Source organism: Pelmatolapia mariae, linkage group LG12, assembly GCF_036321145.2.
Source record: "Pelmatolapia mariae isolate MD_Pm_ZW linkage group LG12, Pm_UMD_F_2, whole genome shotgun sequence".
In the NCBI taxonomy this organism is placed as follows: Eukaryota; Metazoa; Chordata; class Actinopteri; order Cichliformes; family Cichlidae; genus Pelmatolapia; species Pelmatolapia mariae.
The window spans coordinates 25715467-25730515 of record NC_086237.1 but is presented as its reverse complement, the minus strand read 5'-3'; the positions used below and the strand labels follow the sequence as shown (position 1 = coordinate 25730515).

Below are 15049 nucleotides of genomic sequence, written 5' to 3'. Positions count from 1 at the left end.
GTTCATGCTCACAGGTGTACACACGGGTGATCACACACACAAATTACACCCTTTTTGGCTCCTACCTCAAAGCACACTGTGCGCTGTCGATCTCACGTGCTGCACAATAATGTTTAATATTTAGTATTTACTGTCATATTCTCATATATCATTGTGATCTTGTTTATTACTCTCGTTTTCTTCTGCTTGCTTTCTTTTTTCTTTCTCAACAGGTGATCCAGGTGATCGATATATGTATTTTTTGTCTGCTTATTCTGTTGGTTTTTGTTTTTTGCCCTTTTTCCCCGTCCCTCTTCTCAGGTTTTTTTCTTTCCCTCTTTCTTTCTCCACATTCTCTCCTCCAGTCAAGTCTGTCCCGTATTCAGCAAGTGAAAATAAAATAAACAATAAAAAGTTGAATCAAATGGACCATTACGGCAAGGCTGGGATGGTCCATTTGGTAAAGTAAATCCGTTGGGCATCTTTCTTCGCCTTTAGACAATAATTCTGATGGCAAAAGAACCAAACGGGACAGGTTAAAAAAAAAAAAAAAAAAAAAAGACTAAAAACCTGTCCTCTGTGTATCTGCCCAGCAGTGCATGCTGGGACCACCTGGGGGACACATTACCTCTCAACTGATTTCACACAAAACAAAAGGAGCTGTTCAACTCATCTCAGATATCCACACAAAACAGTCGCAGCCAAGGTAATGTGAGCACAAGGTTTGAAAGCACGTTAAACAAGTCAACTTAGTGCGGTATCATTAACCGAAACGGATGAGCAGGTGAATCCAAGAAGACTGGACGAATTAGTGTGCTGCACTTTCAAAACAGAAGCATTTATGGGCTGAGATAAGATGGGTCACAAACGTGTTAGAGTGTGGTCATCACTGGTGCCTAATGCCATTTACGCCATTATTTTTAAACACAAGGGAGTTTTGTAATAACGTTATAATGTGCTAGAAATGTCCACATTAAAACACTTCATTACTTTAGAATTGAAGGTAAATAAGTAAAAAACACCTTTACTCCTTAACGAGACTTTTGCAAAGCTTACATGCCCATCAACCGTTTTACCAAAAGGATAGAGCCTAATCTAAGAGTGACAGCACAATCTATGGTCACGCCTTTGTTACAAACGGGCTAAAGAAGAGCAAAATGAAACTGGAGGTCAGACCATGTACACGTTTAAAATTTGCTCAAGCAGTTATGAAATCTGACATGTTATAGAGGTCAGCTTACACAAGACTGCTGTAAACAAGTCGAAATAACCCTATAGAGCTACTTCACAATCCCCGATCCAAAATCCTTTAAGAAACCAGGGTCATTGCTCTCATTGCACCAGCTCACGGGGGTTGTCACTGTTAGCGAGTTATTGATGAAAAGGTAAACAGCTAGGCAAGCCTCTGTACGGTACATGTTTACAAGATGCTAAGTCACACAACCTAGCTGAAGCTGGTGGCCGCTGCACCTGCTGGGCTAGTCACTCATTAACGACTGGCTGTCTGCGCCAGCAGGCTAGCTAACTGAAGAATATGCTAACAAAAACAGCACACAGTAGATGTTAGCTGAAGCAGTGGTTCTTTAGAATAGCAACACAAAAGAGAAGATGTACAAACCTGTATGAAAAAGGAGCTGTTGTCCCGTTTAGGGTGGAGGACTAGTTGCGAGATAAGAGGCGACAGCTACTGTGCTCCTGAGCGTTGCCTGAAACGCCCTGATGATGATGATGATGAGATGAGAACAGACACAACTAGAGGGGGCAGTTAGTGAGCACCGCGAGAGTGGTTACGTTTTTGCGCGTGGTGTAAGCGGCATTTAATGCTACGATATGAACATCGTAAATTAGCTCACTGAATCCTTAAAACTCAAAAATCGTTTTATATCATCACTGGTCTGATTTTAAGCCATAAGCGTTCCGTTGGGCTTGGCGTTCACAGGACTACATTTCCTATCGCTGCTGCTGATGACGTCATTCATGTGCGCCAGTCTTTACAGTCTTCGGGGGGATCTTTGATTAGCTACATGGTTAATACAATATAGTAAGGTACGTGCTGATTTACAGCGAAAGTATAATTTCTAAGTAACAGTCTTCGTGTTTTATATGCCTGAGTGGAATGGATTAACCTGTTAAAACATCCATAAGCAGCTTTTGTTCACAGAGAACACTCACTGTCGGCAACATTAGCTTGTTTGCACACGGTAAAGCTAGCTAATGTGACGATTGGTGATAGCTAACTCACACCATCTCGTGTCTTTTAAAATTATGTATCTTGCCTAAGAGTTTTAGTACGCTTTTGAGGACTGTGTAAACTTAGGTGACCTTTTGACATCCATGTTATTAGTTTCAAAAAGGTATATGTTAGGAGACAAGCAGTTACTACTTATCTCATTGATCATTTTACGGGCATTTAATCGGGTAATATCGATTTCTGATAGGCTTTTTATACAGGCATCTATACAAGCGATTACCAGTGTTGCCTCTTATATGTCCTCTAAACGTTATATATGTTACAGGTGAATGAACCAGTCATTTAAAAATGGTTTCAACTCTCCCTGACCCACATCAGTTCATTAGTGTAGACGGCTGAGACTTTCCAGGACACTCTGGAGTGCAGTTTACACCATTTTAGGCCATAACAAGCTTCTCAAGTCAGCTCGCATGTTAATCCTCTGTTGTTAGCTTAGATCAGCCTCGTCAAACTTCAATGAGTCAAGATCTAATGTAAACAAAAATGCGTAAAAGCTTTTAAGAACATACATAAATTGACACATTTCCAGTTTAAAAATAATAATGCATTGCGGTTTTAATGCTGAGAAGCAAAAAAACAAGCTCTATGACTGATCAATGAATTATATTATTACGTTGGATCACATTCACTTTCTTACTGTACGTTAACTTTGAGCTGTGTTACAACTGTTACACTGCATGATGAAGTTTTAAATGTTTATGTTTTTTATTATTAGGCCAAGGTACTTTACTCATACTAACCTTTCATAGCTCAGTAATAAAATTATATTTAATATACAGTATAATATACACTACCTTCAGAAGTCTTTTGAAACTGTAGATTATTCTACTCTACAAGCAGATATAGAGCCAATATAGTTTTGGTCAGAAGTTTACATACACTCGTTATGGGCATGAATGTCATGGTAATTTTGGGTTTTTGATGACTTCTTTGAACTCTTCTTTTTCCACTGTGGAATGATTGTACAGTGTACATGTTTAATGACTTTAAAACAATTTTTAATTTACTTTGGATTTTCTCTAATCCACACAGGAAATCTATGTAAATATCTGAGGTGGTTCAAGACTTTTATTGGAAAGAAAATATTACGTAGAATTAAATAATGAATCTTAAAGGTCACCCCTTGGAAATGTTATTTATGGTATAACAGGATCTATTTTAGGTTCATTACTTTTTTCCATCTATATTAATGACATGCCTCAGGCTGTGTCTCATGAAACTGAATCCTTTACGTGGATGATTCTGCTCATGTAGTTAGTGGAAATACATCCTGAAGATCCATCCATCCATTTGCTTCCCCTCCTTATCATGGTAGTGGGGGGCTGGAACCCTTCCCAGCTACCGTAGGGTAAGAGGCAGAGTACACCCTGGACAGCTCACCAGTCTGTTGCAGGGTTATCACAGAGAGACGGACAGCCATTCACACTCACAATCACACTAAACATCAAACACCAGCTAACCTAACCCCACTAATCCTAGGGATATTGAACCTACATTGTCTCAAGAATTAGAATTTTGTTAGCCTATGACCTGAGGAAAATAGGATTTCACTGTAGGAAGGAAATACTGAAAGTTTTCTTTTTTCTAGTAAACAAAAAACCTAATAAGATAAGAAACCTCTTAATCAAGTGTAACTCTTATGCCATTAGCTGAGCTAATTATAACAAGGACCTAGTACTAACTTTGAGCTAGAATTCATCAGGTACAAGCATGGCTATATCTGTTATTAAAATAATAAATAAATACAAAAATGAGAAAAAATGTTTTTATATAGGAAAATAAATCTTTCTTTTCAGTAAAGGAAAGAAAAAGTGTGGAGACATTGCAGATTTGGAGCTTTGTGTGTGTGTGTGTGTGTGTGTGTGTGTGTGTGTGTGTGTGTGTGTGTGTGTTTGTTTGTTTTTTCATATCCTCCATGTGTCTTTGTGGGGTTCCTGTGGGTGCTCTGGTGTCCTCCCACAAACCGTATGTTAATTGCTGATTCTAAATTGGCATTAAGTGTAGTTGTGCAAGTAGAGTTTATGGTTGTTTGCATCTCTGTGTTAGCGCCTCCCTGAACTTTTAAGTTGGCTAGGCAATTGGATGGATGACTTAGCAAAATGCTTTACATTGGCATGCAATGGTTAATTTAATGTAATGTTTATCTATGTGTCTTAAGCTGTCACCATGGTGATGAAATCAGCAGTTGATGATGATGACACTGGCTGGGGGCTGGGTATCCCAGAAAAGATGAAGAACAACGCCAACTGGGTTGATATTACACATGAATTCAAAAGCGCCTGCAAAGGTAAGGACTGTGTGTGTGTGTGTGTGTGTGCGTGTGTGTGTGTGTTTGGGGTGGGTCATCTGTGTGCAGTTAAAAAAAGGGACTGACGTGTTTCTCCTTCCTTGTTGTCATCCTTTATTCATGCAGATTTGAACCTTGGAGAGTTGCTTCATGACAAGCTGTGAGTACACCAAAGTGCTTTTTTGCAGATTCAAATTTTCAAGAGTCCCTCAAATTAGAAACAACCTTTTCATCTTACTGCTGGACAGATCCTCAATTAAAAAAGTTTTCATGTCCCAAAGTCATAGTTCAAAACATTGACTGTGCGGAGTAATTATAATGAAAGCTTCTAATGTTTTTGCCACAAGTGACTTTGAATTTAATTGGGTTGATATTTGCATTCATTTTTGGATCGGTCCATAAATATTGTCAGTGTTTTTATGTAGTGAACACAGAAAAAATGTTACAGAGGTCAAAAATGTTTTACTTCTAATGCAGGTTTGGCTTGTTTGAAGCCATGTCAGCTATAGAGATGATGGATCCTAAGATGGATGCGGGAATGATCGGAAACCAGGTCAACAGGAAAGTGCTCAATTTTGAGCAAGCTATTAAGGTACTGATCTCTTTTTCATGGAATGAAAACAGTATACAGACAGAGATGTAATGTAATCCTAGATTTAATTTTTCAGATCTTAGTTTCATTTGTTTGTGTGTATAAAACACATTTAACCACCTTATTTTGCTCTTTCTTTGTTCCAGGAGGGTGCCATCAAGGTCAAAGACCTCAGTCTTCCTGAACTCATCGGGATCATCGACACCTGTTTCTGCTGTTTGGTTAGTTAGCTTTTGCTTATTATAAGGCAAAATTTTGAAAGTTATATTCAAGTAATGTGCTGCCCCCTGTAATTCCTTTGTACTGCAGATTTTCTGAAATGTGACTGGATTAGAAAATGTTTGCTGCAGTAGTATTAGCTTAATCTATATTCTGTATTTGTAGCTGTTTTAACGTTTTTATGCCATTTTTGTCTTTATTAGATTGTAAAATTTGAGAAACACAATAAGCTTTGGCGAGATTACTGATATAGGTCGAGCCAGCGATGACTCAAACTGCGGACTCACTGATCAAGACATATTTATGTATGCATGTTTATGTTTTCTAATATGTGTGTATATATAGATAACATGGTTGGAGGGCCACTCCCTGGCCCAGACTGTGTTTACCTGCCTCTATGTTCACAACCCTGACCTGATTGAGGAGCCAGCCCTCAAAGCTTTTGCCCTGGGCTTGCTGAAGGTGTGTGACATTTCCCGGGAAAAGGTCAACAAGGCTGCTGTGTTTGAAGAGGTGAGCAGTTTTCTGCTGTCAGTCAGTAAATGTTTGGTTACTGTGGTACTGCACGTTTCAATGTGGACATAAAGTCAGAACAGATAGCAGGTAAAAATCATGGACCAACACAAAAAAACCCAGGTGGGAAAGAAAAAGCTGTGATTAAGTTGTGTGTAAAAATTGAGATATCTGAAAGATGGAGCTCAGTGTAGCATTTCAGGACCCAAAGAGCTTTAGTTTGATTGCAAATGTGTGTTGTTTAAACCTATTTGTTTGAAAAGTTGTTCTCGTAGTAGCCCATTTATAAAACTGTCATATGTCTGAATGGTGATTTTTATCTTATATTTCTTTATGCAGGAGGATTTCCAGGCCATGACCTATGGCTTTAAGATGGCTAATAGTGTCACAGATCTGCGGGTGACAGGTATGAAGACTTCCAGTCATAACTGAGTAAGGCTCAATATCAATCTCCAACCTAAAGCATAAAAATGAAACTCTTAACAACCTAAATGATACCATTCGAGTGCACAGGAGCACACATTCAAGTCAGTTTGAGGTCTAGGATTGTGTGTTTGGGACTTTTTGTGGGTAATGCCCTCAGGCAGCATCTGCAGAAATGTAGACGTGCAACAAGGTTTAAAAATCTCTGCCAAAGAACACTTGATACTTTGACAGTAGGCCTTCGTGGTTTTAGCATAAACACACATCCAAGTTTATGAACCAGTGTGTACACATTGGGATTGGGCTTTAGTCTGCAGCATCAACTACAGTGTAGACAGCTAAAGCAATTACAGGCAGACACCACTGTAATCATTCATCTCTCATGATGTATTAATCCCTTCAGGTATGCTGAAAGATGTAGAAGATGAATTACAGAGGAAAGTTAAGGTAATTATTCTTGATTGCTTTAAGTAAAGGCCGTTGCCATTTCAATGAAGCACTGATAATGCAAAAGCTTTTCTGACATGCAATGTTTCTGGGCTATTTTGTGCTCCGTCAGAGTACGCGCAGTCGACAAGGTGAGCAGCGAAACCCGGAGGTTGAGCTGGAGGTAAGTGAGATCAGTCACGCATTTGTGTTGAGTTTTTGCAACAGTTTTTTTTCTAGAGGCATTTTCTTTAACTCCAGGAACAAATTATCTCGTGTTTCTTTGTAATTTATACCTTGTGAGTCATATCTCACTACCGGCTATATCTCTGTGTCAATAAAGAGTGTGGGACTCACATGACCTCTTAAAGACTCAGCTCTGGAATTTCCAGCTCTTTCACTTATATAGTTATATAAAGATAGGAAGGGGAAAAAAACAAGGAGACCCAAAAATGGACTTTTCTGAGCAGTCTTTTAAAAAAAACAGGTGTATTAATAGCTCTGCAATGTTCTCCCATGCTTTGTTTTTTCAGCATCAACAGTGTCTGGCACTATTCAATAGAATAAAGTTCACACGCCTTCTACTGACTGCACTGATCGCCTTTACCAAGAAAGAGGTAATGCACATATCGACAAAAGCCCAGCAGCAGATAGAGACTGATTCTGTTTACTGCACGCGTTACATATAAACAGAGTTTTTCCTGTGACTACACATGAAAAGACAAGTAGTCCACATGTAGCTGAGGTAATGAGAATGTTACCTTATCTAACATTTTTCCTTTATTTCTGAACAAAAATATATTTTCTGCTTGAGTAAATGAAGCAAAATATCTTAAAAACAAAACAAAGACTAATGGAGGAAGTTTGTTTTTTAACAATCCTGATGATTTTCTTCTGAGGACGAAATTTTGATGTGTTAGAAAAACCCTGATGTTTATATATAACTGTGATATTTACAAACTATATATACTTTTGTTGATAAGGGGGCTTGTTAGTAAGTGTTTTGTTTTGTGTCTTTATCAGACCAGCTCAGTGAGCGAGGCCCAGAAGCTCGTGGCACAGGCAGCTGACCTGTTATCCCCCATTCATTCCAGCATTCAGCATGGCATCCAGTCACAAAATGACACCACTAAAGGAGGTAGCACGCACATTCACGTTTAATCTGTTAAGTGGAGGAGTACAAGTTTAGCTTTTTTTGCAATTTGCAAGCCAACAGCTCAGCTACAGCTGCAAAAGATATGTTTAAAAATGGGTAATTAAAGAATTTGAGCATAAAATAATCATTCTGAGGCTCCAGTCATCCAGTTAAGTCATCCTAATGGCTACCTAAAGTTACAGCACAGTCCACACTGGATGTAACCTGTCTACACTAACAGTTTTCCTCACACAGAACTGAAAAAAATCAACTTCTTTTCATTTACTTTGGTTTGGCAAGTTCTTAAAGATGATTCAGTTACATTTTTTTTTTCAAATGTGACCTGTGTTAATGTCTCTAATTTATGTTGTGATTTGTTTGTTTTTTTCCCCTGTGATTGCTGCAGACCACCCCATCATGATGGGCTTTGAGCCTTTAGTCAACCAAAGATTGCTGCCACCCACCTTTCCTCGCTACGCCAAAATCATTAAGAGGGAGGACATGGTGGCGTATTTCAGCAAGCTTATAGAGCGCATTAAGACTGTTTGTGACGTGATCAACACCACCAACCTACATGGCATACTGGTAAATACATTTCCTGAGGTTTGTCTTGATGCATTATTTTTTATTAAGTTTTATTATAAACAAGCTTTTCAGGACATTAGAAAGTTTCTTCTAAAAGCTAGACTGTTTCAGTTATGCACCAGATGCCCTCCCTGAGACAACCCCAAAGGGGATTTGTGTGTCCAGTTGGAAATATAAATTGAAATTAAAGCTGCAAGCAGCACTGAGAGAGCCCACGCACTCTGGCACCATCGAGCCATGCCCAACACCTTCTGTGCCCACTAGGTGGCGATGAAGTATCCCAGTTAACAGTATGGCACACTGGAACCACCTATTAAAATTTAATCTAGATTTGATAATGATTATAAGCTACTGCGCATTTCCTGTTCCAACTAGGCGGCGCTCAAACTACCGCTGACAAATGGTATATCAATCTGTTCAGAGCCAGACTCTCATCATGCCTGTCAAGTCTGGTAGAGTTTGTTCAATCCGTTTTTGAGTTACAGCAGTTTCGTGGCGAATGATCGAAATGTGGCGTGCCGCCACGACATCACCACTTCCTGTTGGGTTTGGGGTGATGGGCCCCTGGACATTTTTGTCCGTCTTTGTATGTTACACGTGTGTACCAAGTTTCATGTATACAGCTGTTCCAAACCAATAAAATATCTTATTTTTCAACGTGTGCCAAATTTCATGAATTTATGACTATGTTAAGACTTTCAAAAAGGCAATTCATTGGACAAAATAATAATAACAAACAGCCTTCGCACGTTTCGTGCTCGGACTCTAATTATAAAGTTTCTTCTATGATAACTTAAAGATTGTGTTTTGTTGTTGTTGATGTTTTTACCAGGACTTCTTCTGTGAATTCAGTGAGCAGTCTCCCTGTGTACTCTCCAGATCTCTTCTTCAGGTAGATGAATACTTGCTTTCCTAAATCTTTCAAATGTACCTGTGGTTTTATTTTGGTGATCCGTGTAGATACAACCTATGCAAATATTAGATACTGTGGAGTATTTAATAAAAAAGTAAATGAAACTACATTTCATTTTTTCCCATCAATCCAGACTACATTCCTGATAGATAATAAAAAAGTGTTTGGCACCCACCTGATGCAAGACATGATTAAAGATGCTCTGAGGTACTTTGTCAGCCCACCAGTCCTCTCATACAAGTAAGTTTTTTTTTTTTTAAATACTAAATGAGATTATTCGGTCTGTTGTTTTGTCACTAGCTTAGCTGTGATTTGAGGTTTACAATATGCTTTTACCTGTATTGATTACTTTAACCTTTCTACTGTCAGAGGATAGTTGATGCAACAGAAAAATATCAGGATATATATGACACAATAATGACATTACTGTAGGCTGAAATGAAACGCAGTGAGAAATGAGATATGATGTGATCGGATTTAAAACAGTTAATAACAATATCCTTTATAAACTAGTCAAATATCATAACCACTTATTTAACATCTGATCATCAGTGGAAACATTGAACACACTGATATTGTATAATAAATGATAACAAGTGATTAGATATCATATAACAGTGATCATTTCAAAACCCCTTGGCCTGCAGTTAAGCTACTGGATACACTTACTCTGAACGCACTGCAGTGTGTGAGTTCTGGTTGTAAACCTCAAATAGACAATTCGGAAGCTAATCTACAGAACAACAGTCCCGGTGTTTGGCTCAGATACACCTTGTCACATGTGTTGATGTACCTCTGTCTCTCCAGGTGTTGTCTCTTCAACAATCACCAAGCGAAGGACTACATTGACTCTTTTGTTACACACTGCTCCAGGGTATGTTATTGCTGTGGCTCAATGTCTCTATATCTAAGTCATCGTTTATTATATTTGACTCTCAGTAGCTGACTTAGAGGTAAATCGTATGAAAGTAGACATAGACATGTGTTTCCACCATTATTATGTGTAATAAAATATAAACATCACGAACGTTCATCCCTATAATGGATTATGTTTATGATTGTTGTGTGTATTCATTTTCTCTTGCCACTCACCCCCAACCTGCTGCAGGAGATGGCTGCCCTCTCCCTGAGCATGGTTCTGCTGGAGGTTTCTTCCTGTTAAAAGGAAGTTTTTCCTTCCCACTGTTGCCAAGTGCTTGCTCATAACGAGTCGTCTGATTGTTAGGGTTTCTTTCTAATATTACAGAGTCTTTACAGTATGAAGGGCTTTGAGGTGACTGTTTTTGACTGAACTGGCGTAATATGAATTGAACTGAACTGAGTGTTTTCCCCATAGCCTTTCTGCAGCCTCATCCAGATCCACGGACACAACCGTGCTCGACAGAGAGACAAGCTGGGACACATTCTTGAAGAGTTTGCCACACTGCAAGATGAAGTGAGCTGCAGCTACGTTCATCCAAATTAGCTGTCTTTGCAGTTCGTGCTACAGGCAGTTTCTCTAAATTCATCAAGCAACCTCAGAACTCTTTCTTTGTGCTCTACAGGCTGAGAAGGTGGATGCAGCTCTGCATAGCTTACTGATGAAACTGGAGCCTCAACGACAGCATCTAGCCTGTCTTGGGACCTGGATCCTCTATCATAACCTGAGGATCATGATTCAGTACCTGCTGAGTGGCTTTGAGCTGGAGCTTTACAGCATGCATGAATACTATTACATTTACTGGTAAGATTGCATGCCTCTGTGAATTACTGGCAGAAGCTGAACTCTCTCCCTCCCACATAACCTGGGTGCAGGTTTGCTGTAAATGAGCATGTGTTTGTTTTGGTTGTAGGTACCTGTCAGAGTTCCTTTATGCGTGGCTGATGTCCACTCTAAGCAGAGCTGACTCCTCTCAGATGGCAGAAGAGCGGATTCTAGAGGAGCAGCTGAAAGGGCGCAGCAGCAAAAAGACCAAGAAGAAGAAGAAAGGTACATTTTGTTGTGTTGCTTTTATCTGAAGCGGATAACCACAACATAAAAACTGAAGTCTGATCAGAAACGACCAATTCATTGTAGAAGTGGCATCATCCTGTCGATATTTCTCCAAAGAGCACTGAAGTTCTTGTTTCTGATTTTCTTCAGTTCGCCCTCTCAGCAAGGAGATTACCATGAGTCAAGCATACCAGAACATGTGTGCTGGCATGTACAAGGTAGGCATAAAAATAATGGCCTTTATTAGGCCACTTTTCAATCAATCAATCAATCTTTATTTATAAAGCACTTTTCATACAAACTGTAGCACAAAGTGCTTTACATGGTTAAAAGCAGCCCACCTCACCCTCCCACTCATTCCCCGCACTGTCATTAACAGAAGCGGTCATGATACACACATCCCCCCACCCCCCCACCCCCACACACACACATACACACATACACACACACACACCTAAAGAGTAAAATTGGGCTGGGTACGTATTAGCCAAGTGAGGAAACACTATCACAGGGAGCCGTCTGCACCGGGAGCCGGTCACAGACCGCAGCCTCCAGGCTGGGCACACAGCAGGAGGGAGGCTAAGAAGCCCCCCAGCCAGGCTCAGAGGACCCACAGGGCCCCAGCAGCCACGGTCGATCACAGCCCCGGTGCAGAGAGCCCCCTCCTCCCCTTTTGGCACAACAAAGTGTAACATGCCCTTTCCCGGCCTTTCTCTTCAGACGATGGTAGCTCTGGATATGGATGGGAAGGTGCGTAAGCCTCAGTTTGAACTGGACAGCGAGCAGGTTCGCTATGAGCATCGCTTCGCCCCCTTCAACAGTGTGGTCACCCCTCCACCTGTGCACTACATCCAGTTCAAGGTACTGTGTCTTTTTATGGGCCTAATTCATCTTTTTTTCTTTTTTCTTTTTTTTTTTAAATATTCCACTCTCTTTTTAAAATGTTTCTCCTCTTCTTGCCTATTTCAGGAGATGTCTGATCTGAAGAAATACAATCCTCCACCAGGCTCTGCAGACCTCTATCTGGCAGCTAGCAAACACTTTCAGCAGGCGAAGCTCATCCTTGAAAATGTGCCCAGTCCCGATCCGGAGGTCAGAAAGTCAAAATACTGTGAAATAAATACAGCGGTTTATGTTCATAAGCATTTGTTTAGTTACGAAGTAAAACTCTTGAGATTAAGACTCTCTTTTACAAGAGAGTGTAGCACTAATCTTGCATTCGAGCCAAACCTTATTTGGATGCATGCATAAAGCCCTACGTTTAGCTATTACTAGCTAGATAGATGCCCATATAAACAAATGAGTAAATTGGTAAAATACTGCTCTGTCAATCACCAAAACTGAAACACAAACTTCATAGATGGATTTTATCACCCAGCAAGCCGTAATTTTAGTCACATAATTCATCACAGATGCTCCAAAAGGCACCAGCAGCACACACAGAGTGCAGAAGGCCACTTTATAGCTTCAAAGTAGTGACGGTGAGGCCTTACAGATACTGATCTGCTCCAGCTGCCTGTGTCCGAACAGCAACACGTTAGCATCATTAGCTCCAGTGGCTGTCCCTTGGTTTGAACACACTGTTCTATAATCTGGCTGCGATGCATAAAAGACACGGTGTATGTCATTATCTTGGGGTGGTTTTCAATTTTATACAATGATATCTTATCTGCACCTTTTCTTGTCTTGTTCTATAATCACTTATTACTCTTTGATAACAGGTGAACCGTATACTGAAGGTGGCCAAACCTAATATTGTAGTTATGAAACTACTGGCTGGAGGTCATAAGAAGGAAACCAAGGTAACACATTACTCACATTACTTGTATTATTGTTTGTGTCTGCATTTACAGTTAATACAACGTAGATGTTTTAAGCTACAAACCAAAAGAATCAAACAAATAAATTTGATAATTTAAATAGGAGTAGTTGATATTTTAAAAAGTACTAACTGTGTACATACTGGTTGCAATGGGCTTCTCTTAATGCAGCTATACATTTCTTTACCCTTAGGTGCTCCCAGAGTTTGACTTCTCAGCTCATAAGTACTTCCCCATAGTGAAGATTATTTGATCCCGCCCCGAGCCACAGGGTGACAGCGTTCCTCACCTGAACGGGTGTGCAGCGGCCCTGACCCAGACCTCGTCCAACAGTTTGTGTGACACATTTAACTGTAACGCCATGCACAGGAGTGTCTGCACCTGACTCTTTTCTCACCTTTCTGAGAGATGAAACCAGAGAACTCACCACTGGACCTCAACGAGTGACAGTATGCACATTTGTATTTCTGTGTGTGTGTTACAGAAGAGCCGATGTGCTTTTGTGCAAAGAACTGGCAGATGGATGCTGCCTGAAGAACAAGTCTTGTGAATGCTTATAAAGAGTGCTGTAATGATAATGGGTTCATATCATTAAATCATATGAAACTTTTTTGTATGTGTCTGCATGTTTATCTGAGGAACAGCGTTGAATCTAAAAATGATGTCCTGTTAAAGCTTATTGTCCCTGACTTTATGTGATTACTGGACTGAGTCAGATTGAAAACTTGACAATACAATGTGCAGTCTCTGTAAAACAGAGGTGTGAAGCATAAGGCCCGAGATCTGACAATCTGGAAGAAAAAAATAATTGGGGTGTTTTAGCTGTATTTTCATAAGTTTTGCATGGCTGTGGGGAAGGATCTTCCCCACAGCCATGCATACCGCACCAACGTAAATATCAATTTAATAAAGAATTTAATGACAGAAAGTTGCTGGGGTTTTTTTTTACTATCTACTATATAATTTATGTTTTGGGGTTTTTTTAGAATAGAATAGAGTTTTATTTTGAGGATGTCAAGATAACTAAAATAAGAGAAAAAAGAACAGACAAAAGTATAAACATCAAGTTGTCACAGTATCTCTCTACACAATGTTTATGCTCGAAAAGGAGTAGGATGAAGTTTACACTGACTTGTTCCTACTCCCTTATTTCAGATTCCATAACTTGTAAATCAGTGTTCAGAGTTCAACATATAATCCCAAAATATGAATGTTTATCTACGAACAAGTCTACACTCATACAATACATACACAAAACAATTGAAGCTCAATTCAATTCAATTTTATTTATCCAGCACCAAATCACAACAACAGTCGCCTCAAGGCGCTCTATATTGTAAGGTAGACCCTACAATAATATATACAGAGAAAAAACCCAACAATCATATGACTCCCTATGAGCAAGCACTTTGGCAACAGTGGGAAGGAAAAATTCCCTTTTAACAGGAAGAAACTTCCAGCAGAACCAGCTTCAGGGAGGGGCGGCCATCTGCTGTGACCGGTTGGGGTGAGAGAAGGAAGACAAGAAAGAAGACATGCTGTGGAAAAGACTCACAATCCAAAAGATCAAACTACATTTTTACATTGGCTAAACACCCTGCGATGAACATCCCACTAAATCTCCCCTTTAAATTTGCTTTACAGTGTTTTCACAGAAAAAAAAAGACATTCTTTCAGTTAATTTTTTTTTCATTTTTCTATTTTCAGAACAATCTGGGCAATGAGATACCAGAGCTTTCGGTCATTTTAAACGTATATTTCTTACAATTTAAGCCCAAAGAGTCATGCGTGCAGAGTGAAGACCTGTGGTAATAAAGTGATAGTTTGAATGCCACTAAATTTAGACAAGATTTAATTTTCTCAAGCTTAAATATTTTGAAGATCTATCCCTCTGTTTGTAAAAGTAATGGTACTCCTGCTTTACAGGCCAGGAA

The 15049-nt window shown here is 39.6% G+C and overlaps 2 protein-coding genes across 5 annotated transcripts in view; one reads left to right on the top strand and one right to left on the bottom strand.

Moving 5' to 3' along the window:
- The window catches only part of agtpbp1 (ATP/GTP binding carboxypeptidase 1), a 30352-nt gene extending 28627 nt beyond the window's left edge, over window positions 1-1725 (bottom strand). For 2 of the 4 annotated variants that reach the window (XM_063488703.1, XM_063488704.1), the window contains exon 1: window positions 1598-1725. The gene's annotated coding sequence lies outside the window, so the exon portion shown is untranslated. The remainder of the gene's footprint in view (window positions 1-1597) is intronic. The other 2 variants (XM_063488705.1, XM_063488706.1) reach the window with 1 other exon arrangement.
- A 213-nt stretch (window positions 1726-1938) lies between these two features.
- On the top strand, window positions 1939-13727 carry naa35 (N-alpha-acetyltransferase 35, NatC auxiliary subunit). The gene is made up of 23 exons (XM_063488707.1): window positions 1939-2025; window positions 4389-4517; window positions 4644-4677; window positions 4995-5109; window positions 5256-5330; window positions 5674-5841; window positions 6181-6247; window positions 6668-6711; window positions 6824-6874; window positions 7224-7307; window positions 7714-7828; window positions 8232-8410; window positions 9243-9302; window positions 9457-9563; window positions 10131-10197; window positions 10660-10758; window positions 10868-11046; window positions 11156-11292; window positions 11446-11513; window positions 12016-12156; window positions 12265-12387; window positions 13017-13097; window positions 13309-13727. Exons 2-23 carry the CDS (start codon window positions 4397-4399, stop codon window positions 13366-13368), a joined length of 2175 nt encoding a protein of 724 aa, XP_063344777.1. The 5' UTR covers window positions 1939-2025; window positions 4389-4396; the 3' UTR covers window positions 13369-13727.
- The last annotated feature ends 1322 nt before the right edge of the window (window positions 13728-15049 follow it).